A 26,517-nucleotide genomic window follows, 5' to 3' on the forward strand; every position below is an offset into this window, starting at 1 on the left:
ATGTTGGATGTCAACAACTACCGCCCAATCTCTCTTCTGACAGCTCTACCAAAAATTTTTGAGAAAGTAATGTATTCAAGAGTAGCCTCCCATATTTGTAAAAATAAAGTACTAACAAAATGTCAGTTTGGTTTTCAGAAAGGCTTTTCAACAGAAAATGCTATATACGCTTTCACTGATCAAATATTAAATGCTCTGAATAACCGGACATCACCCCATTGGTATTTTTTGTGATCTCTCAAAGGCCTTTGATTGTGTAAATCATGGAATTCTTTTAGATAATCTAAATCATTATGGTCTGAGGGGGGCAGTGCACAAATGGTTTAATTCATACTTAACTAGAAGAATGCAGAAAGTTGAAATAAGTGGTTCATGTAATGTTAAAACAACAGCTGATTCCTCAAACTGGGGGGCTATCAAGTACGGGGTCCCACAGGGCTCGGTCTTAGGTCCTTTACTGTTCTTGATATACATTAATGACTTACCATTCCACATTGATGAAGATGCAAAGTTAGTTCGTTTTAAGTATAGTAATAACATCCAAAAACCAAGAACTAAGTGATGTAACTGTAAATGATGTTTTTCACAAAATTATTAAGTGGGTCTCAGCAAACGGACTCTCTTTAAATTTTGTTAAAACACAGTATATACAGTTCCGTACAGTAAATGACACAACTCCAGTAATAAATATAGACTTTGAACAGAAGTCTGTAGCTAAGGTAGAATTTTCAAAATTTTTAGGTGTGTCCATTGATGAGAGGTTAAACTGGAAGCAACACATTGATGGTCGTCTGCTGAAACGTCTGTGTTCAGCTACTTATGCTATTAGGGTTATTGCAAATTTTGGTGATAAGAATCTCAGTAAATTAGCTTACTATGCCTACTTTCATTCACTTCTTTCGTATGACGTCATATTCTGGGGTAATTCATCGTTCAGTAGAAAAGTATTCATTGCTCAAAAACGTGTAATCAGAATAATTGCTGGAGCCCACCCACAGTCATCCTGCAGACATCTATTTAAGGATCTAGGGATACTCACAGTAACCTCACAGTATATATAGTCACTTATGACATTTGTTGTTAATAATCCAACCCAGTTCAAAAGTAATAGCAGTGTGCATAGCTATAACACCAGGAGAAAGGATGATCTCCTCTATGCAGGGTTAAATCTGACTTTGGCACGGAAAGGGGTAAATTACGCTGCCACAAAAGTCTTTGGTCACCTACCAAACAGCATCAAAAGCCTGACAGATAGCCAACAAACATTTAAAAATAAATTAAAAGAATTTCTAGATGACAACTCCTTCTACTCATTGGCTGAATTTTTAGATATAAATGAAAGGGGGGGGGGGGGGGGGGGGGAATTAAAAAAAAAAAAAAAAAAAAAAAAAAAAAAAAAAAACAACTTAAACAAACATTAGTGTCATGCAATATTTTGTGTAATGTAATATCTTGTGCAGACATCTTTTATTAACCTGACACGTTCCACATCATTAGGAAGTGTCGTATTCATGATCTACGGAACAAGTATTAATCTAATCTAATCTAAACTGACATGCACAAGTTCCTGGAACAACAGTTTTCTGGTCCAACAGAAAAATTACTAGTATTAGCTGACTGAGGGAGCTCAGGCAATGACTTCAGGCCATGTTATATGTTCAGCCATTTCTGCACCCTATCTTGCCACACAGTGCAATTAATAGACAACAACATGGACTTTGGAAAAATAAGTGCCTCTATAATTTTTATTTGAGGATAATAAATTGAAGACCATGGACCTTGGAAAACCAAGTGCCTCTGTAATTTTTATTTTGGGACAATAAACTGCAGAATACTAGGAACTGAAGATAGTTCAATGATGTTAAAAAAGGAGTTACATGACATCAAATTGGATGTAGAAGGGTTATCAGTAGCACAGTGGAAAAAAAAGGAGACTGAATAAATACTTGGTCATATGTTTTGGTACAGAGGAACAAAGCAAGGAGGACAATTAGATGCAATAATTATTCTAACAAGAAGATTAAATGCAGTATTATAAATGTGGAAGGAATTTCATATGGAATAGTAAGACTTATTTCAAAAGTCAAACAAAGACATTTAGACATATGCACCAAAATGCACATATTTTGTTGAGAAGATAGATCTCTAAGAAGAGTTACAGGAGCTGATTAACAACAGCAAATCCCACTATAAGGCAATAATAGGGCACTTTACTGTAAACATAGGACAGAAACAAAAGAATAATTTGTCTTAATAAACTTTGCATATGGTACTAAATGTGACAGTGTTTTTGTGGTGTGTGTGTGTGTGTGTGTGTGTGTGTGTGTGTGTGTGTGTGTGTGAAATGAGGTGAAGTGGGACATGTCATTTTGGCAACAAGATATCCCACGTCACTGCTCTTCATTAGCTGTCAAAAGAAGTTAAGGCAGTTATCAAGTAGGAAGCACCCCACTTTTGGGAGATGTTTTATGGTCTGTGCAGGTTCCCATTGTAACGATTTCGTGATATCTGTGAGGCAAGCCATGAACAGACACTTCTACCTGCTGACTTAGTCGTCTGCTCTGTGGCACTGCAGATGAAGGGCACATGAGAATGTGACCTCCATGATGTCAAAGAAATGCTCGAAAGAGAACAAACGATATTGAAATATAATTGTACAAATTATTATTGTCTTTACATACTCTGACAGACATGCATTCTCTTGCCTGACTGGAATACATGCATCTAGAATTATATGTTATAGCCAGTACACCGAGTTCAAACTAACCTTGTGTGCTATTCCAGAAGATACATCAAACAACAGAAATCTCTTTGAGCACCTTTTAATGCTAAAGGAGAAGTAGTCTATTCAGAAACACTGATCCAAAATTAAAGGGGCACTATTCAGCAGGACACTTTAGTATATGAAATACTGTGATTGACAAATATATTGCAAGTACTTTGAAGAATTAACCTACGAAAATTCTACAGATTGGCTAACAATGGGGAAATCCACTGACATCCGAGATTTTGAAGAAAAAAAAAAAGAGCACCTATGGAGATTGGTTGAAGCATGATGAAACCACACGTAGGCAACAAGGTGTATTTCCACACCTCATCACAGACCAAGGGCGTCAGAGACTTGCGCACTATGTAAAGCAGGGTAGCTGGCAATCTGTGACAGATCTGATGATAGAGCATGATCCTGGTGCAGTTACAAGTGTTTCAAAGAACATCATTTAGTGCACATTGTTGAAGACGGGGCTCTGCAGCACACAACTCCTGTGTGTTCCCATGTTGACCCAACAACAGCACCAAATATAACTGCACATCAACTGAAATTTGTCACCAGCTCACATGTATCATGTTTCTTGTTACACACCAGGTTGATGGTTGTGTCCGGACATGTAATCATCCAGGTGAACAGCTGCTTGAAACATGCACTGCATCGTGGATAGACACTGGTTCGAGCAGTATGGACTATGGAGGACATTCTCCTGGGTTTCACTGCTATCTGTGATACTCAGTGAAGGCACCAAGACAGCTGCGGATAATGTGAATATTATTGCAGACATCCTGGATCCCTTATGCTTCACGTCTTCCCGGACACAGATTTGCGGAGTGTTACACTGAACTCATACTGATGTCTTGACTATCAAATTTGTCTGATCTGAACCCAATGGCTCATAAACGTATTTTAGAAAGCAACTCAGAAATTTCAAATAATCTTAAAATTTGTGCTACATTCATCCCAGTATCATCTAAAATAGAAGGTAGGTCTGTAGGTTAATAAGCCACTGCCATTTCACTGCATATGAAACACAGTCAACTAAAATGCCATACACTGAGATCTGTATGCTGCAAGCACCACATACTAGAGGGCGGGGGGATTGCTCCTCTGAAGTAAGAAGCCATGTATTATGGCACTGTGTCCTATATGTAGATAAATGAGAAGGATTTCATTTCGTCCATGTGGCTGGAAGGTGGTATACCATACACACAGTGTTGGCATTACTAGTAGTAGCTTCTTCCATAACTCCCAGCCATTCTTCTTCCCATCTGAACATGTCTCTATACCTCATCAGCAAGATGATAGGATGTAGGCAGACAGAACACTGATCCAACTGACCATCACGACACACATCCTTGGATCTTGTATCTGCTACTACATTTCTCTGGACCCCAATGTGCCCCGGTATCCAGCAGAATAACACCATCTTCCCTACCATTTGTAGGTAGAGGAAGGTGTCCTGGATATCATTGACTTTGTCTGGCAGGTATATGCATTGCAGAGACTGGCAGGCACTCTATGAGTTGGAGCAGGTGAGGGATTTTGAAGTCCGAACACATCTCACGTGCTTCAGTGCCCTCAAGACTGCATATAATTCTTGAGAAAGACATTAAATTCTTCAGGCAGCTAGATCATGGAGATATAAGAAAGGAAAAGTACAAAGCAGCATAGAAAATCCTTTTACTTAGATCCAACTGCAAATACAGCTTTATTGTTGTGGTGTGTACTTTAATTTTTTTTACATACTGTATGAAAAACATATGCAGGACCACTTTCTCTCCTTACCTGATTAATATAAAATTACTTTGATCCTCTTCAATAATTAGCGTAGCAGTCAGTACTAACCCTGTGCTTGACTTGGCAATGCCTACACAAAGTGTCTCCATGCTCATACTAAATGCATTTCCCAAATGGCTTTGTTGCTAGCTGCCATTTTGAGAAAATATCTTTCCCAGTAAGGCGAGCAACAGTTTGGTAAGCTGGTGACAGCAGAACAGAAAATGCCTGATGCACCATGAAGAGTTGCCTCCTAACAGTAATTCGCAGCTCCCCACTCTCAGCATAGAGACTGGATGCAGGGCTGGTCCTGTAAGTATTTGTGACCAGCTTGATACCCTTATTGTGAAGAGTGTCAATGACACTGAAGTAAGTAGCTTCTGCTGATCCATACACCGTTCACCTATATTCTAGCCAGGATCTCATAATATCTTTATAAAACTGAAGCAGACGTGCTCTGTCTGGTTCCTAAGACTTGCCACTAAAGCACTTTGTAATCAACATTTTGTTGATGATGAGGTCAATTAGGGAAACAGCACAAGCTTGGATTAGGGAAGGATGGGGAAGGAAATGAACTGTGCCCTTTCAAAGGAACCATGTGAGCTTTCACCTTATGCAATTTAGAGAAATTGCTGAAAAACCTGAATTGGAGGGATGGACACGGACTTGAATGCTGCCCTCTGAAATATAAGTTCAACTTCTTCCCACTGCACCACACTGTAGTGCCTCGAGTATTTCAGAGTAAATTCCACCGTCTCGAACACACGTTATTTTAGAGATAAGTGTGGTACAGTAAAACTTTGTCTACTGCACCACAATTATGTGTGTACAGGACGGACGTGTATAGGACGGACAATCTGCGCGAGCAGGTAGTCACCGAGTCCACCTAAGTAGTTACACATCCCGCCCATGGAGTAAACGCATCGTACTCTGTGAGATATAAAACATTATTGATGTGAACATCTGAAGGCTGTTGAAAGAGAAGAAGAGACTTTTATTGATTCATTCTCTCATTTACTGCCGTAAGGTCGGGACAGTTGTCTTGTTAAACTTGGAGAGATTTATAGACTGTATGTATAGAAAGATGATTGTAACGGCTTCTGTCAGACCCAAAGGTGTCGGGCTTACAGAAAATGTTTAGTGTATGAAAACTGATATGTGTTAAGAAATATGGTGAGATTGAAGTCAACATATTCTCGAGTGTACCGAGTTATTTAAAAGTATAGAAAATTCCTCCAGAGTAGCATCTATTCTTCGGAGAAGAAGCTGCGCAGAATATTGCAGCCGACTATCCTGAAAGAAGATCAGCGCAGTAACTTCAAGTAAGTTCAACAGTCAAGGGGGAGTGTGAGTCTTGCACACAAGTACCACACTGCCACCCTCAGTCACCGGAGCCACCAGAACATCGCGACCAAAGAGAGCAGGACACGAAAAGGGGGAATTTTTTTGAAGAAGACTGACATAAGAAAAAGTTGAGAGTTGCCATAGCAACACATAATAACGAGATGAAGAAATTGGACTGCAAGATCCAATCAAGAAGATTTGGTTGTGGGGAGGAAACAATCCTCACACACGCAGTAACCAGCCGATGCCGACGCAGTAACCAGCCGGAGCCGACACAGAAATCAACCGACGCCGAAACAGTAACCAGCCAACGCAGTCGCAGTAACACGCCATCGTTGCTGGTTGCTGTTTGAGTTGCTGACTTCGCGCCCGCCAATGCCGACACCAACGTGTGACGCTACCGGTGCCCTTGCAGTTCACCGGTGCCATTTCTACAACTCACCGATGCAGCCTACAATCCTATGCCAGGTGAGTACAAGATGATAACCATTTGAATGTAAATTAGGGTACTCATTATTTGCAGAGATGATTTTTTTTAATGATCACGAGATCAGGAAGGTTATGACTACGGAGAAGGAACAACAACGAACAGAAACTACAGGACCAGCAGTGGCCATGAGGGTGAACAAAGACATTCCAGATTTGTCCGAAGTAATAAACTTAATCAAAACTCAGAGTATTCAAATAATTGTTATAAATGCTCAGAATGCTTCATTAAATGAAAGACTCGAAGCACAGGGTGAAGCTTCTGAAAAACTAGAAGTACAGAGTGAAGCTTTAAGTTCTAAATTTGAGGTGTTAAATGATAAAGTGGAAAATTTACGAGTAGATTTAAAGAATTAATTAAGTAATTCTTCAACAGTACAATTGAATCAAATGTTTGTAGACTTTAACCAAAGACAGGAGGAGCAATTACAGAATTTGACCAAGAGGAGGAGGAGGAGATTAGTGTTTAACGTCCCGTCGACAACGAGGCCATTAGAGACGGAGCGCAAGCTCGGGTGAGGGAAGGATAGGGAAGGAAATCGGCCGTGCCCTTTCAAAGGAACCATCCCGGCATTTGCCTGAAGCGATTTAGGGAAATCAAGGAAAACCTAAATCAGGATGGCCGGAGACGGGATTGAACCCTCGTCCTCCCAAATGCGAGTCCAGTGTGCTAACCACTGCGCCACCTCGCTCGGTAATTTGACCAAGAAACTGCAATTTGACATTGAAGACAAGTGTAGTAGTGCAGTCTGAGTTTAATGAAAAATTAGGATCACTTCAAAATGTATGTAACGTTACATTCGACACAGTGAAACAAAGGTCACATACTTTAATCGATTCCATTAAAGACAGGACAAACTGATCCCTATGGTCCAGAATTTGAAAGAGAGTATTCCAGTCAACATTGACAAAAGCTCTCTATAAGTCTACAAATGCTAGAAATGTAGGTTTGCCTTTCCTTAGTCTTTCTTCTAAGATAAGTCGTAGGGTCAGTATTGCCTCATGTGTTCCAATATTTCTGCGGAATCCAAACTGATCTTCCCCGAGGTCGGCTTCTACCAGTTTTTCCATTCGTCTGTAAAGAATTCGCATAAGTATTTTGCAACTGTGACTTATCAAACTGATAGTTCGGCAATTTTCACATCTGTCAACGCCTGCTTTCTTTGGGACTGGAATTATTATATTCTTCTTGAAGTCTAAGGGTATTTCGCCTGTCTCATGCATCTTGCTCACTAGCTGGTAGAGTTTTGTCAGGACTGGCTCTCCCAAGGCTGTCAGTATTTCTAATGGAATGTTGTCTACTCCCGGAGCCTTGTTTCGACTTAGGTCTTTCAGTGCTCTGTCAAACTCTTCACGCAGTATCATATCTCCCGTTTCATCTTCATCTATATCCTCTTCCATTTCCATAATATTGCCCTCAAGTACATCGCTTTTGTATAGACCTTTTATATACTCCTCCCACCTTTCTGCTTTCCCTTCTTTGCTTATAACTGGGTTTCCATCTTTCCATCTGAGCTCTTGATATTCATACAAGTGGTTCTATTTTCTCCAGAGGTCTCCTTAATTTTCCTGTAGGCAGTATCTATCTTACCCCTAGTGAGACAAGCCTCTAAATCCTTACATTTGTCCTCTAGCCATCCCTGCTTAGCCATTTTGCACTTCCTGTCGATCTCATTTTTGAAACCTTTGTATTTCTTTTTGCCTGCTTCATTTACTGCATTTTTGTATTTTCTCCTTTCATCAATTAAATTCAATATTTCTTCTGTTACCCAACGATTGCTACTAGCCCTCATCTTTTTACGTACTTGATCCTCTGCTGCCTTCACTACTCCATTCCTCAAAGCTACCCATTCTTCTTCTACTGTATTTCTTTCCTCCATTCTTGTCAATTGTTCCCTTCTGCTCTCCCTGAAACTCTGTACAACCTCTGGCTGGCTCTGAGCACTATGGGACTTAACATCAGAGGTCATTAGTCCCCTAGAACTTAGAACTACTTAAACCTAACTAACCTAAGGACATCACACACATCCATGCCCAAGGCAGGATTCGAACATGTGAGCGTAGCGGTGTACAACCTCTGGTTTAGTCAGTTTATCCAGGTCCAATCTCCTTAAATTCCCACCATTTTGCTGTTTCTTCAGTTTTAATCTACAGTTTATAACCAATAGATTGTGGTCAGAGTCCACATCTGCCCCCGGAAATGTCTTACAATTTAAAACCTGGTTCCTAAATCTCTGTCTTACCATTATATAATCTATCTGAAACCTTCTAGTATCTCCAGGCTTCTTCCATGTATACAACCTTCTTTCATGATTGTTGAACCAAGTGTTAGCTACGATTAAGTTATGCTCTGTGCATAATTCTACTAGGCGGCTTCCTCTTTCATTTCTTACCCCCAATCCATATTCACCTACTATATTTACGTCTCTCCCTTTTCCTACTATCGAATTCCAGTCACCCATGACTATTAAATTTTCGTCTCCCTTCACTAACTGAATAATTTCTCTTATCTCATCATACATTTCATCAATTTCTTCATCATCTGCAGAGCTAGTTGGCATATAAACTTGTACTACTGTAGTAGGTGTGGGCTTCGTGTCCATCTTGGCCACAATAATGTGTTCACTATGCTGTTTGTAGTAGCTTACCTGCACTCCTATTTTTTTATTCATTAATAAACCTACTCCTGCATGACCCCTATTTGATTTTGTATTTATAACCCTGTATTCACCTGACTAAAAGTCCTGTTTCGCCTGCCGCCGAACTTCACTAATTCCCACTATATCTAACTTTAACCTATTCATTTTCCTTTTTAAATTTTCTAACCTACCTGCCCAATTAAGGGACCTGACATTCCACACTTCGATCTGTAGAACACCAGTTTTCTTTCTCCTGATAACAATGTCCTCTTGAGTAGTCCCCGCCCGGAGATCCGAATGGGGGACTATTTTACCTCCGGAATATTTTACCCAAGAGGACGCCATCATCATTTAACCATACAGTACAGCTGCATGCCCTCGGGAAAAATTACGGTTGTAGTTTCCCCTTGCTTTCAGCCGTTCACAGTACCAGCACAGCAAGGCCATTTTGGTTAGCGTTACAAGGCCAGATCAGTCAGTCATCCAGATTGTTGCCCCTGCAACTACTGAAAAGGAAAATTGCAGGAGGAGTAATAATAATAGCTCTAGTAATTTCAAAAGACATGAGATAAATTTGGCTAGAGTCTGTGTATGTGTCTGTGTATGTATGGATGGATATGTATGTGGAACTCCGGAGATGGGAACTTGCTCTTCGATATATCCTCTCTTCCCGTTATCCACCAGCCCTCAATCTCCGCTAATTTCAAGTTGCCGCCACTCATACCTCACCTGTCATTCAACAACATCTTTGCCTCTGCTCTTCTGCCTCGACTGACATCTCTGCCCAAACTCTTTGTCTTTAAATACGTCTGCTTGTGTCTGTATATGTGTGGATGGACATATGTGTGTGTGCGCGAGTGTATACCCGTCCTTTTTTCCCCCTAAGGTAAGTCTTTCCACTCCCGGGATTGGAATGACTCCTTACCCTCTCCCTTAAAACCCACATCCTTTCGTCTTTCCCTCTCCTTCCCTCTTTCCTGATGAGGCAACAGTTTGTTGCGAAAGCTTGAATTTCATGTGTATGTTTGTGTTTGTTTGTGTGTCTATCGACCTGCCAGCACTTTCATTCAGTAAGTCACATCATCTGTGTTTTTAGATATATTTTTCCCACGTGCAATGTTTCCCTCTATTATATGACTATGTAAGTAAGTTTAAGATCAAAGATAATACACAATTTTTCTGTAAACCCAATACCAGTGAGTTTAAAAAATGCGGTTAAGGAGTAAATCAATAAGATGGTAGATAATAAAATAATAGAATGCAGTGCAAGCGTAATAAATAATCCCTTGGTAGTTGTGAAACAGGCTACAGGTGGTGTGTGGCTCATACTGGACATGCGCACCCTGAATAAACATATAGAAACTGAAAAAGATAGACCTGTGAACATCAATGAGTTATTTGCTGGGTACTGGAAGATCTGGTTACATCCAGATTCAAGGGAATCTACAACATTCCTTTTTTATGGAAAAGCATATCATTCTAATGTGTTACCATTTGGATTAAATATCCCGGTATCAGTGTTTATACGCGAGCTGGATGAAGCAAAGGGTAGAGAGATAATAAAGGATTTAATTATGTATGTAGATGATACATTGATAATATCACCCACCTGGAATGAACACTAGCTAACCTTGAAGAAAACATTGAAAAAATTTAAAGAAAAAGGTATTACAGTAAAGTTGTCTAAGTCACACTTTGCAAGGCAAGAACTAAAATTTTTGGGACATATCGTAGGTGTACAAGGAATTAAGCCCGATCCAGAACATATAAAGGCTATTAAGGAGTGTCCACAACCTAGAAATATAAGACAAATGAAGGGATTTCTTGGAATGGCAGGGTATTATAGACACTATGTACAAAGTCAAGAGTTGAATGACCCTCGACTTCTGTGTTTATTACGAAAGGGAGTACCATGGTGTTGGGACCAAGAGGCACAGAAAGCATTTGAAAAGGCAAAACGAGCTCTATCAGAATCACCGATACTGCAAAACATCTGGTAATGGGTGGACCATTTAAGATTTCGACCGATGCATCAGACTATGGTATAGCTGCAGAGCTGTTCCAAGGTGAATGGGGGTTAACCAGTATAGACCATAGGTCAATATCTTCTGCTAGCCGGAGTATCAACAAACATGAATTAAATTATACGGCAACAGAAAAGAAATTATTGGTATGGAGTATACAAAAATTCCAAACACTGATATGGGAGTCCGAAATACATGTCTATACAGATCACCTAGCTGTATCATTTCTAATGAATAGCTAATTACTACATTGTAGATTGATGCTGTGGATGTTGTTTCTTCAAGAGTGTGACATTAAGATCCATTATGTAAAGGGTTTGGAGAACATTGTACCCAACACTTTGTCTCGGCTACCAGTAGGCATGAAAGAACTAAAGCGTTCAAAAGGACCTGGCATAATCTTTGTGATTAATTTTCGAACATTAGAATATTCACGCAATAAAGTACAAGAAATAGCTCAGAAAATTACAGAGAACATCCAACATGATCCTTATTTTACGGATATCTTTGTTATGTGCATTAGGAAATCGCTACCCGCCTAGTCAAGTGGGAAGGTGGAAGATTGTGTGATATAATCTGTTCTAGAGAGACAGTAAGACAACGCAATGTTGGTGTTTATGTATACCTAGTCTAGTGAAGACGAGTTAGTGTGGTACATTCATAAGGGTTATGGACATTTCGGTATAAAGAAATGCATTGGACATATGAATAAGTTCTATTATTTTAAAAAGCTAGGACATAAAGTGGCATTAGCCATTAAGACTTGTGAGATTTGTCAGAAAGTAAAAGAGGATAACTCTCACATTAAATATAAGATGCATCCAATTATTCCTAAAGCGTTACAAAATCTAACCGCTGCAGATTTCTTTTGACCAATTCCAGAAGGAAGAGGAGGAGTGGCCTACATTTTTGTTCTCATAGAATGTTGGTCGAAGTATATTAAATTCTATCCAATTAAAACAGCAAACACACCAATAGTAATCCATTGTCTACAACAATACTTTCTCAAAGTAGGAAAACCAAAACGATTTCTTTCTGACAATGGACCTCAGTTTACTAGTAACGAGTTTAGAGAATTTTTAGCATGGGAAGGGATTCGTCAAATACTAACATCCAACTATAATCCTTCTAACCCGTGAGAAAGAGTTATGAAAGAAATTAGGAAATTATGCCACACTTACTGCCATGAAAACCATACATCATGGGCGACAAAAATTAAAGATTTCGAGCTTATTTTAAATGAGTTACAACATTTAACAACTGGACTAACACCCTTACAAGATTAGGTAAACCCTTTGTAGGTGAAACACTTATTAAATGTTTACTTGGCCAGAACAACCTACTGATTACCAACTGAACAAACGATAGTTGCTAAGAACTTAGTTAAGAGAGCACGAGTAAGCAAGCACAACGAGAAGGCTATAGAACCTCAATATAAGGTAGATGATCTAGTCTTAGTAAAACAACATCTTCAGAGCTCTGCCCAAAGAAATGCATAAATTTTTTCAAAAGTGTGTGGGCCCTTACCGAGTACAATCGGTAATCCACCCAAAAACCTTATTTTTAGTGGATCCTACAACTGGAGAAGAAAAAGGAAAATATAATATTAAAGACGTCAAGTGGTATATACCCCAGGGACATTAAAATTCTGTGTAAACAGGCAGAATGACGACCGTCGGTCCCTGAATTGCATTCGCTGGTACTTCCACATTAGTTTTCCTACACCGAATTCCCTTCAAATCTTCGACTATTCTGTAATCTATTTATAACCTCTTAAACTATCCTATCATATTAGTATTTAAGTGGCCGATTATGACTGCACGGTTATGACTAATTTAAGGTTCAAATGGCTCTGGGCACTATGGGACTTAACTTCTGAGGTCATCAGTCCCCTAGAACTTAAAACTACTTAAACCTAACTAACCTATGGACATCACACACATCCATGCCTGAGGCAGGATTTGAACCTGCGACCGTAGCGGTCGCGTGGTTCCAGACCATAGCGCCTAGAACCGCTCAGCCACTCCGGCCGGCACTAATTTAAGGAGTCATGGTAAAAAGTTACCTCTAAGCGTGAGGTAAAACTAACAGAGTAACATTCTAGGAGAAGATATAATATGGTGGTACTGTTTAAGAAGAACGATACCTAGTTGACATAAAGTGAACAAGGTGTTTTATGTGTGTATAAGATATAATGTGAAGTGACTAACTGATAAAATAACTATTTGGTTGTAGTGTATAATTTCCTATTTTTATAGAATATTAGAATTTTTATACCGTTTGTGAGATATTGTATGAATGGGGAGGGTTTGTATCAATTTTGAAAGGGAGTGGGTAGTGTAGGTACACAAGGTTTACACTACAAACACACACACACACACACACACACACACACACCCCACACCTTTGACACAACCCTCGCAGACAAGTGTGACTGATTCTTCACCATTTGCCATTCCATAGGAGATGCTAAACTCTTTCTCCGGGGACTTCAAAGGTGAAGGTGACAATGTCCATTCTGCAGGGGACGTTTAACATCATACCTCCTCTGGCTTCTCATTCAAGTACCGGCGAAGTGGGGATCCTGGGGAAGAGGGGGGGGGGGAGAGGATATCCTGCCTTGGGCCTATCTTCTTTCTATTCTTCGAACTTAGCAACCAGTCCTACTTTTTCCTTTCTTGTCCTACTTTTTCCTTTCTTACTTCTCTTTTGAATACCAATCTATCTTTCCCTCTGTCCATATGCATACACTTCTATCACTGAAGTCCTTCTCAATTTCCATAGTTTTCTATAACCTTCGACTTATTTTACATAGGCTGGCTGAAGAATCAGATTACACAATTACCCATACGGTTGCACACAGTGAAACACAAAGACACAAACAGAAAGAGTACTGTTTAAGGTAATGTAAGAACCATCATGTGTTGGAGAGGAAAATTGTGCACACAGTGATAGGTACACGCACATGGTTACGTGAGTTCATGGTTCAACATTTCATAAAGGTATGTACAGAAGAGTATTCATGGTCATGTACAGAGATATTTATATAGGTAAGAACTGGGAGTATTCATGGTTATGACACACTTATCATTCGATTTCACAAAAACTATTTGGCCCAAAAATTTGATTTTACACATCTTCTTGACTGATACCTTCCCCCCATAAATGACTTAATTTTGTTTCAATGTTCAACGCAGTTGTTGTGCAGCATTAAATGTAGTAAACCATTGCACGAAATTTTGAAGAGTTTGCAGAAGTAAAAGTCCACAGCGTATACTTTCCGTATGGTTGATTTTAGTTGCCACTAGAAATTTCAAAAAATTACATTCAAACGAATAAAATTCATGAAGTAAGACACATCGATATTGTTTTTAAATGAAGAAAATATTAAGCATTGAACAAGGTTTGAACTCAGAACCTTTTGCTTAGCAACTAAACACCTTAACCTTTACGCTAACGTAGCTCGTCATTCAACAGAAATCCTGGATTACTTTAAAGAATCACTCTAAATACCGACAAACACTGTTGGTATGACTATGAATTACTCACGTTTCATCGAAGTACAATAGGAAATAAACAATTACCGTTGTTCTTTATTGCGAAAAAGCGGTTAGTGAGAATGAATTTCCTTGCTATCGCCTGAATTAGGAGGCTTATTGCTTGTTTGGTTTAATTAATTAATAGAATATGAAGCAATTGGTATAAAGAATGCTTTTTCCAAACTTTCTTTTATAGAAAGTCTGCTATCAAGACATTGCTTTTGTTCATTTACTTTATTTATGACGGAACGTTTCTAAAACTGAAGACACTCGTCCATGCTCTGCACTGCAGTCGAGCTCTGGCAACGTCGTTCTCTGTTCATTGACTGACTGTGTTTTGTGACGTCAGACGCGCAGAACGAACCTAAACTCAGCCGCCGTCGTAAATGACGCGCACTTTAGTAGCAGTTCTGAAATGTGTTCGGCTAATAGGTCCTATAGCATAATGAGGTTCTTTACCATTTAAGTGATGGGGCAGGCAGGGGATGAGCTCCATAATACACTGTGTGCATTACATCTCCCTGTAGGAAGACTGGTTGGAGGAGTTGTATCATATGGTGTTTGACAGTCCCATAGCCTAGCCTGGTTTAGCTCATGGTGGCAAGTATGAGACATTACCGTACTCCTGTGTCCCACATGTGTTTCAACAGCAAAAGCTTTAAGGTCGGTAATGAGGGGCGTAGCAGAGAAGTGGTATATATTACTTACAAACACAGCCATCCCTTCTTTGGTCATTTTCTCAGCAAGGTCATCCTTGCAGTGGACATGATCCCTCTTACCACACAGCTGCCAGGAAGTTTAAATTGTTTTTTTTTTTTTTTTTTTTTCCAAATACGAACATTGAGGTCTCCCTGCTCTACAAGTTTCATTTCCCCCCTTGTGTCTTGAACCCATTTAAGCTTCACTGAAATTCCATCAACTTGTGGAACCTAAGCTGGATAGTTTACTGAATGAGGGGCTCGGCAGTTCTGTCAGAGAGGTATAAGGTTCATTTGAGCAGTTACCAGACAGCGCCAGGCAACAGGCTGTACTGCGCATGCGCAGCTACGATGACGTAGACAGCATGTGTTTGGTGCTTGCTCTGCTCATACGCTTTTCGTCGAATTTCTGGTTGAATTTCATGGTGGGGCATCACATGACCATGTGCAGCCCTGCAGCATGTTGTTGAGAGGACATACAGAGTTGTACTTCGAGCAATTGTCTTATCATATCCCACCCAGATAAAGGATGCAAATAAGGAAGCAGTTCTTGGCAAAATATCATTTCAAAATTAGACTCGACAGCTCGAAGTACCATAACATTTTGCTAAGGGGTGAATTTTACAGATTGTTTTTTAAATTCATACTCTGCAATATTGTTATGTGGCATTTCCAACAGGTTTACATCTACACAGCACTGCAAAAAGCTAGTAGGACGGAATAAAAATTTCTTGCAAAAAAAGTTTTTTGTGTAGCTTACACTGGAATAAAGGACAATAAATTTCATGACTATTTCAAAATGTTCAAAAAATTAACAAGGTTGTCTGTGAGGCAAAGAAACTCCACAACTGACAGTTTATATTCTACTCTAGGATTAAATACGAAGCCACGTTCGGAGTTAAAACGATAAAACACGGTATGCTGCCAGTCTACAATTTACCATAGAATGGCATTCTATAAATTTAAGACATAAACACAAATTAAGAAATAACTTCAGGCCTAGAGGAAGTACTAGACAAGTGCCTTGTGATCAAAAAACACTTTCACAGAAGGTAGATTTGTAAAATTCTGCTACAGCTGTCATTATATTTGAAACAAAATATTTAGTTCAAAACTACTGACCAAATTTGCCTACTTAGTCAGCTTCAAGTAAATGTTTACGTATATTATATATAAAAAACAAAGATGAGGTGACTTACCGAACGAAAGCGCTGGCAGGTCGATAGACACACAAACAAACACAAACATACACACAAAATTCAAGCTTTCGCAACAAACTGTTGCCTCATGAGGAAAGAGGGAAGGAGAGGGGAAGACGAAAGGAAGTGGGTTTTAAGGGAGAGGGTAAGGAGTCATTCCAATCGCGGGAGCGGAAAGACTTACCTTAGGGGGAAAAAAGGACAGGTATACACTTGCACACACGCACATATCCATCCACACATATGTCTGCTTGTGTCTGTATGTGTGGATGGATATGTGTGTGTGTGCGCGAGTGTATACCTGTCCTTTTTTCCCCCTAAGGTAAGTCTTTCCGCTCCCGGGATTGGAATGACTCCTTACCCTCTCCCTTAAAACCCACTTCCTTTCGTCTTCCCCTCTCCTTCCCTCTTTCCTCATGAGGCAACAGTTTGTTGCGAAAGCTTGAATTTTGTGTGTATGTTTGTGTTTGTTTGTGTGTCTATCGACCTGCCAGCGCTTTCGTTCGGTAAGTCACCTCATCTTTGTTTTTTATATATAATTTTTCCCACGTGGAATGTTTCCTTCTATTATATTGTTTACGTATATTCGTGCATATATAGCATTAAGAGATCTTACAGTGTCATAAAAGGAACAGGACATGAGAGACTACTCCAGCCAGCATGGGAATTTCATAAACCACAGTAAAATGCCTCATTCCGCTCTAATTGCACATTTGTATGTCCAGATGCACTCTTAAGTACCTGTTATTCAGCATTCCATGTGGTTTTCGTGATACCAATTTTCTCAGAGGTTCAGTATTGTTTTCTCATGTTTGGTTCTTTATTATGGTATAACGTCATTCGTCCCAGAAAATGAAAATTTGCACTTGAAATTGAACGAAGTTGAAAGTAGCCAATAGTGCAGAATGAAACACTTCGCTTCAAATAAACTAACTGCCTCAGCAGAAAAAAAGTTGATAGAAGCAAATTTCTCTACAAAACAGACAGAAATAGCTTCATTAAGACATTAATGGTTGATTACTAATAATGTGGAAATAATATAAAATCAGAAAATTGAAACTACTAACTTATTTTGGTCTTTCATGGTTATGAGAATGTATATTAATTCACTTGATGGCTCCCGGCCACAGAAATCTATTTTGATTTCATTTGACGTGGGAGCTGTAAAAGAAGAGAGCAGCAATATTACGAAGGGTCAAAGACACGAAACATATACACGGGTCACGTGGGGAAGGATCCCCCCCACTATAACTCAGCTTGCTCTGCGCATGCGCGAATCTGGCAGCTTGGGCACGCCAGAAAAATTTTTCTGGGTAGCATCTGGCTACTTGCTGTTACTGCTCATACAACAAACAGCCACGCTTCAAGCAGCCAGAAGTGGGAGGAAGGCACTGCTCATACGTGAATTCAGCTCTGCACATGCGCACGAGTCCACTGGCAACTGCTCATACGAACCTACAGTATCTGTTGAAGTCTCATCAGATTTGTCAGAAAAAACCAGAGTTGAAAGGTCTAAAGGCTTTGGGCTCAGATTTATGTTTTTTGCTTTTTGTAACTTGTGTATATTTTGATAACATGGATGGAGATTTAACTGCTGTAGAGATGCTAGAAGGTTTGTCTTTGTTCATCATATAGATGTGCACTATTTGTAAGTATGGGCTTGGAAATGAGGAGGTGCTTTACAGCTTCTGCACCTTTACAAGTGCATTTGCTAGTTCAGGTGTGTTTTACTTTCCTTTCTATTTGTTACTGGTCTTTGTATGTCTCAACATGCTAAATTTTTTGTGCAAATTTTTCACAATAGCTGCAAATGATATTATAAAGGTAGGTGACTGTTGATCCTGAGCCAACTTTTCTGCTTCACTGTATGGTACTTGCTCAGTCATTACTTTCCTGTACCTTCTTTTTCCCAATAAAACACGACAATCTCAACTACAGGCTAGGTGACTTTCAGCAATTAACACACAATAGCAGAATTGCACATGCATCATCAGATTCATGAGAAGCTGTTCTGTAAGATGGCTAGCCCTAATATGCTAGTGTAGTATGCCAGAAATGAAACAGTTTAAGTTCTTTAAAGGGATTGGTATTGTCGAGACTTTAAGCACATAAACCCTGCCATGAAATTCAGAATGAGCAGGTGTGTTAAAAGCAAAAATAAATGCAGCTGTCATTTGCAGTTCCCTAATTTTTTTTAAATTTTTTTTAACAATATTATGTACATCAGTTACATCAACACTCTCTTATTTCTTTAGTTCACAAGTATACATATCTATTACATCCCTACAAATCACAATATTTTGTTAAAATTTAAGGTGTTGTGCAGCTTCATCACAATTGAGTACTCACTATCGCTTTTATATCCTGCAGCAGTAATGCTTGACATAAAGCAGCATTTTCCATTAGCTGTGCTGCAGAGGCATTTCACTGACTTCATGGTCCCTGCTATCCCATACAAAGCCTACTTAATAAAGGAAGAACACAATTCTTTAATGTATCTTCCTCACTATTATAATGTAATTGCATAGATAAAAAATCTACTCACAAAGTGGCGGCATAACATGCACATAAAAAAGGTTATAATTATACAAGCTTTTGGAGCCTGCAGCTCCTCGCAGCAGAAAGGCTGAAGGGGAAGGAAAGTTCTAATTTCTTATCTTATCTTCATAGTCCTTATGCAAAATGTACGGTGGTGACAATAGAATCATTCCACAGTCAGCTTCAAATGCCAGGCCTCTAAATTTTCTCAACAGCGTTTCACAAAAAGATCATCATCTTCCCGCCAGGGATTCCCATTTGAATTCATGAAGCATCTTTGTAATACTCATGTGTTTATCAAACCTACTGACAACAAATCGAGCAGCCAGCCTCTGTACTGCTGTGGTGCCTTCCTTTAATCTTTAACTAACCAACAGTTAGTTTTTACACATTATGAAATTATGTTACATGCAGTATCTCCACTTTCAATTACCAACATAAATTCCTACTGTATACATTGCATAACTAGTCAATGACACCACAAGAACGCAACAACTTTCATAGAGATGCAGTAAGAAGTCGTCCTGGTCATAAAAATGCAAGTACAGTTCCAAAACTCAAATTACTAAGTTAAATATTGAATCAATAATTTGATTTAAAATTTTTCAGGCATCTCAGTAGACAATGAAAGGCCAGTTATGAAAAAAAAACATATGTAAGTAAGATCACAATCAAATAATTTTCATAAATTCACTGTAAACAGTTCTTACCGTACTCTCGTTATCCTCTCCAGGAAAAGTCCTGCTTCTTGATTTAAAGCGTCTCATTCTAAGCACCTCTTCCTTGTAGTGTGGAAGAAAAAGTGGTAACTGATCCACTGTTGGATCAAAAGGAGTAAGACTTGGTGGTAGCTGAAATCTACCAAATCTCTCCCTGAGCTTTTTAGTATGTTGCTCCAATTCCTGAAATAGAGATTAGGGGCATAATCCACATCCTACAAATTTATATAGTCTTCCTGGTTTTTTTAATATAATAAAATTTCAAAATATTATTCCAAACTGTACTGCATCTTGATACAATTCCTGTACCAAAACAAGGACTGAAAATTAGAACGAGTAACATGTTCCATTGGAAAATTTCAAAGTAAATCATTTAACTTGACAAATACAGTTTCATGCTTGGTCTCTCATAATCTCTGTTGGTGGTAAATCTCTAATCACTGTATTAACAAAAATATGTTATGTTTGTGTGTAAGATACAATTTAAAAATCAGACCTGAGCCATTCACGAAGGGAGAAGAAAGGACAATGAATGAACAGAAAAATGCTCAGGTAGGGATAGGAAAATTTTGCGTAAATGACAGTGAAAAAATTTTTGTGAAATAAGCAGTTTTTTATGAAATGTTTCAAAATTTTGTTTTTAACCTATTTCCTTGTAAAAATGATATAAATTTGAGGGCAGCAGTTTACTATTGATGTTAACTGATAAATTTTGAAAATTGTAACTAAATTTTGACTTCTGTTCTCAAAGCTGAGATTAACATATAATCTTAAAATGACACTTCATTTTCTGAGTAAAGCATTATGGCTCTAGATATGATGTCAAATGAAAATACCCTACTTCCAAAAGCTTCATTCTGGAAATAGTTTTAGTTGCCAATGAAACATTTTCCTATGCTTTTGTGCAACAAATCAGAACAAAAATGATTAATTTCTGATGTATCTATTACACAGTGTATCATTTAAACTGTATATTTTCATAGTACACTATTACAAATATGAAAACCATAAGGTCTGGTACATTGTATTTGTAAACAGGTACCTAAATAAACGAGATGTCTGCTCTGTTTACCTCTACACTATGTGATCAAAAGTATCCGGACACCCCCAAAAACATACGTTTTTCATACTAGGTGCACTGTGCTACCACCTACTGCCAGCAACCTCAGTAGGCATTAGACATTGTGAAAGAGCAGAATGAGGTGCTCTGCAGAACTCACAGACTTCGAACATGGTCAGGTGATTGGGTGTCACTTGCATCACACGTCTGTATGCAAGATTTCCACATCCAAAACATCACTAGGTCCACTGTTCCCAATGTGATAGTGAAGTGGAAACGGGAAGGGACACGTACAGCACAAAAGCATACAGGGCGACCTCGTCTGTTGACTGACAGAGATCGCGGACAGTTGAAGAGGGACACAATGTCTAACAGCATTATGGCTGCATCATCCATCTCTCAGGAATTCCAAACTGCATCGGAATCCACTGTAAGTACTACGACAGTTAGGCAGGAGGTGAGAAAACTTGGATTTCATGGTAAAGCGGCTGCTCATAAGCCACACATCATGCTGGTAAATGCCAAACGACGCCTCGCTTGGTGTAAGGAGCGTAAACATTGGACGACTGAACAGTGGAAAAATGTTGTGTGGAGTGACGAATCACAGTACACAATGTGGCGATCCTATGGCAGAATTTGCGTATGGCGAATACCCTGTGAACGTCATCTGCCAGCATGTGTAGTGCCAATACTAAAATTCAGAGATGGTGGTGTTATGGTGTGGTCATGTTTTTCATGGAGGAGGCTTGCACCACTTGTTGTTTTGCGTGGCACTATCACAGCACAGGCCTACACTGATGTTTTAAGCACCTTCTTGCTTCCCACTGTTGAAGAGCAATTCGGTGACGGCAATTGCATCTTTCAACACAATCAAGCACCTGTTCATAATGCACGGCCTGGGGCAGAGTGCTTACACGAGAATAACATCCCTGTAATGGACTGGCTTGCACAGTCCTGACCTAAATCCTTTAGAACACCTTTGGAGTGTTTTGGTATGCCAACTTTATGCCAGGCCTCACCAACCAACATTGATACCCCTCCTCAGTGCAACATTGTGTGAAGAATGGGTGCCATTCCCCAAGAAACCTTCCAGCACCTGACTGAACGTATGCCTGTGAGAGTGGAAGCTGTCATCATTTTCAGCCAGGTGACCGGATACTTTTGATCACATAATGTGTAAGCCAACAACAGCACAGAATATTTGATGACAGGTAAACATGATTGTCATAACATATGATAGAGGGACAAATTTGAATCAGGCTGCACAAATACTACATAGCTTCTTACAGAATCACATGTGTTGGAGGAGACGTTAATGCTGATTTTTAGTCAGACAATACTGACCGAGGAGATGTACGAGAACTAATTTCCAGCTTTAGATTATTTTCCACAGTCAACTTCCCAATGAGATTTGAAGGGTATAGTAAACATATATTGACAACATGTTTTCAGGCTGAACAACCTATAATGATTTAGATGTAAAACTGACGGTCAATGGTTTATTTGAGCATAATGGTCAAATGTTAATGATAAAATATACTGACCAGTTCAGTACAAAACATGTAAGAAAAGTTCTGTACTGCAGTATTGCACAATCATAAACAATAATTCAGCCACAGCATTTAGAGAAAAACTTGCTGAATATACCTTGTCATTACAAAATATTGTACTGACAAGACAAAAACCCATGTGAAAGAAAAATTAAAGTACTTATAAATTATATATTTAACATGTAGTCTCAAAAACACACACACACACACACACACACACATACACACACACAAATTGTTGCTTTGTTTAGGTGTCATATTGGCACAAAATAGTGAACAAAGCTGTAGGTAACTTTACTGTAAGTGTACATGAAACACATCCCTGTCTGTAAGTTAGTGGGTCCATCAAAACTGACCATGCCTTAGTGACATGGTGAGAACTGAACTCTGATGGGACACTACGCGACATACACAACACATTATTATGAAAAAAATTTGTGCATGTGCAGCTGTGTGTAGGGGTATGTCTTGGGTATGGTGACATTAAGAAAGTTGTGTGTGCATTTGAAAAACAGCATTCAAACAAGTCAAGGCACAGCAAATACAGTGGGTAACATCACAAATGGCTGGATTACTGGCAGAATACATCCCAATCACAATCAAAACTAGGTGGGCTGCAAGCTGAATGTCACTGGTAGCGCTATTTCCTGACTGTAGACAGTATCCCATAAGAAAGGACATGTTTAATGGCAAGATGGGCAAGGTTGGCCAAACACTACAAACCAGCACCCAGATTTATTAATTAACTGTCATTTTTCCCTTAAGTGTCCAAAGACATACAACCAACACAGCACCTGTCACAGGTAGAGTCGTCACGACAGCCTCTGGGTCACACAGTTGTCAGCCTTCATGTTGTCAGATTTGAGTGGTCAGTCTCGTGCAAACAGAAACCCACGCAGTGCAGTCCCTTCATCCAGACAGACAGTGTGTCAAGATAAATGTTGTGTCTTGCCTACTGTGAGTAGAGCCGGTAACCATACGACAGTGTCTTCTTTACAGAAAAGCCACAGTTTAACTTGGAGAATGATTCTTCCTGGGTGCTCACATACAGTTTCCAGGGAAATACTGCATGTCTTCTAATATTCAGAATGAGACCAATATAGTGGTGATAGAGATCCCCATTGGGGCGGCATCAAGCTGGGGATACATACACCAGCGCATATGCTCCCCAGGGGTTCTCTGTTGGCAACAATCTATAGTGGTGCCATTCTGCTATTGTGTGTGTGTGTGTGTGTGTGTGTGTGTGTGTGTGTGCCATTTTCAAAGTGCACATGGATCTTGGCTCTGAGTGATGGATGACAAAGCCCCACCATGCAGGGCTGGCCTGGTGAGGCGTGTGCACTCAACTCCAATTTGAGGACACACTTCTTGGCCGGCCAGCTCACATTTTGAATTTGAATCTTACAGAACATGCAAGAGACATTTTAGGTAAAAGAAACATAGCCCTAACACTGCCACTACTGATCTGACATACAGTATGCCATCAATGAAGGGGTGTACACAATAAGTGCCATCCTGATACCATGCTCAGTTTCCCAGTATACTTTATATTAATATCACTGTGCACAGTCACCTTGTAAGTAAACAAATCTATTGCCATTTTGATGTTGTTTCATGGCTCTTGACCATTTCTCAAATTGTTGACATGAATGTAGTTATTTAGGAGCAAAATTTTGCTACAGCATTTTTATAAGAAACTAGCTGAGTACCTAGTGTTGCCTCAGTATATTTTATTCCCAGTTCCACTAGCCCATCTCCTTCTTCACCCTCTTTTTGTCCATCTCCTCTGCCCTCCCTCTGTCCACCTCCATCTCCCTCCTCTCTCTGTCCACCTTTTCCACTCTCCACTGTCTATCTCCTCCTCTCCTCCCGTCCCTCTCTCTGTCTATATGTTTCTACCCCCTCCACCCACCATCCTCGGGGTCCATTTCCTACTGCCCCTCTGTATCCTCCTCCCCTATCTCAATGACCATCTCCTCTTCCCTTTCTCTGTTTATTTCCTCCTCCCATGTCTCTTGCCATCTCCTACTCCCCCAACCTCTCTCAACTCTCAATCCATCTCCTCCAACCCCCCCCCCCCCCCTCTGTCCATCACCTTCTCTGTCCATCTGCTCCTCCCCCTCACTGTTCAACTTCTCTGCTTGCCTTTCTCTGCCCCCCCCCCCCCCCCAACCAAACTGCTCATCTCCTCCTCCCTCATATCTTTGTTCATGTCCTCATGTTCTCCTTCCCCTTTCTATCTATCCATCTCTTCCCACCCCCTACTCTCTCCACAGTATCACGTCCACCCCAACAGGAGGTTGCTGGTTCTTAGCACCACAGTATTTCTTTCCAGATAGTACCATGTGTACCATGTTTGACAGAAATTTATCTAGGGGTTTACGAGGACCTTTTCAGCCACGGCTTTACCAAAGTAGGCATGTTTCACATATATTTAACAAATTTCACACATATTAGCAGACATATTTCACCTGTACCTATAGCAAAAAATGTCCTGTAGTTTCGATTTCACAAAGATTAATTTCTGTGACGTCATATCTCCTGAACAATATGTCATACAAAAATATAATTTTGCAAGTACATCCAGTGACACATTTTTATACTGTCTGCTAAATGTGCTGTGAGTAAAGCTCGTAACAAAAAAGTAATAAATTTAAATTCATACATGATGTAGCAGTTTTTCAGGCACCTGAGTGTTTATGATGTCATATCTCCTGAACTATGTTCTTACAATGACATAATTTTGCTTGTGCATTGAGTGTTATACGGGAATAGTGTCTGGAAAATGTGTCCTGAATACAGTTAATAGTACAGAAATAATAAATTAAGTAAAGAAATAACAAATTACAATGTCATCCCTAATGTGACAGTTTTACTGCATGAACAGCGAAAATGTGGTAAGTGGTGTAAAGTATTTACTCGAATCTTAGCTGCACTCGAATCTAAGCCACACCTGAAAAATGAGACTCGAAATCAAGGGGGAAAAAAAAAAATTCCTGTATCTCTGCTGCACCCGAAATTTCAGACTCGAAATTCAAGGGGAGAGAATAGTTTTAGGCTGCACCTCCAAATCGAAACAAAGTTGGTCCATTGTAATATGAGACACAATTAGGTCGAGTGAATGATGATACAGCTACAGTAGTTTGGTTCAAATCGTAAGCTTAGCAGTTAAGCTTCACCAGGTAGCCATTGCTATGCATCAGGCGCTCCGTCTGTATTTATACGGGTACCCTTCCTTTTTTACGTGCTTCATCTGGTTTGAATTGATTGCTTATTTTTCTTTGATCTGATAAGTGCCGTTCTCTTTGTTATAGATGTTTATGTCACTCTAAGCTGAAAATGCAGTACTGTACTATGTCATTCATTGTTTGTCGCATTCTGATAATGAGTATTTACGGCCTGTCGCCACTCGCAGCATGGCTTGCTTTTGTGCACGCTACCATCGCTTTAAAAAAAAGAGAGAGAGAGAGAGAGAGAGAGAGAGAGAGAGAGAGAGGAGGAATAGTCTCATTAGTGAAACAACGGCAAGAGACTGCTATTTGTTGTTACTTACACTGCTGCTTTCTTTGATAATGATCAACAAGAACCAAATAATAGACTGCGTATGATAGAAGATGTTCTGAATGAGAGTTTAGCGAAAATTTTTCTCCGTTTGAAAATCTTTGCAGATGCCTCTTTAGTACATTACATTCTGCACAGAAATTAGAGTCATCTTAGATTTAAAAATCTAGTCAATTGCCGTGCTTCATTTCTGACTGTATCACTATTAGGCATAAGAATAATACGAATATAAACATGACATGATATGTATATTCTTCCACGTTTGCTGTTGTCTCATGCTAGTTTCGTAGTTTATTAGGTAGACAGGATTTAAATGAGGTAGCAGCAAACACGAAAGAATACATGGCAAAATGTTTCTATTCATATTATTCTTATGGTGAAGAGAATACTGGATGTGATACACAATTCATAAAAGTTCCTATTAGCAACCATCTCTTTTTCACAGGTACGAAAGAATTCAGAACATAGAGTTGGCCATATTGACAAACATCCCAAACAGTCTTGCCAGTCGGATTTTTGTAGTACATTGAAATGCTGCTACATTCGAAGATGAACAATACGGAATTTGTATTTACTTCATTGGATAATGTATGAAAATGCAGTGGTCGAAACTC

At 39.5% G+C, this 26,517-nt stretch overlaps 1 protein-coding gene across 6 annotated transcripts in view; it reads right to left on the minus strand.

The window, feature by feature from the left end:
• The window catches only part of LOC124590946, a 278,651-nt gene that overhangs the window by 79,572 nt on the left and 172,562 nt on the right, over nucleotides 1-26,517 (minus strand). For all 6 annotated transcript variants that reach the window (XM_047131688.1, XM_047131689.1, XM_047131690.1 and 3 more), the window contains one exon: nucleotides 19,724-19,915. In XM_047131688.1, the coding sequence (XP_046987644.1) occupies nucleotides 19,724-19,915 (192 nt within the window). The remainder of the gene's footprint in view (nucleotides 1-19,723; nucleotides 19,916-26,517) is intronic.

The sequence above is a fragment of the Schistocerca americana genome, chromosome 2, assembly GCF_021461395.2.
Source record: "Schistocerca americana isolate TAMUIC-IGC-003095 chromosome 2, iqSchAmer2.1, whole genome shotgun sequence".
NCBI classification, from domain to species: domain Eukaryota; kingdom Metazoa; phylum Arthropoda; class Insecta; order Orthoptera; family Acrididae; genus Schistocerca; species Schistocerca americana.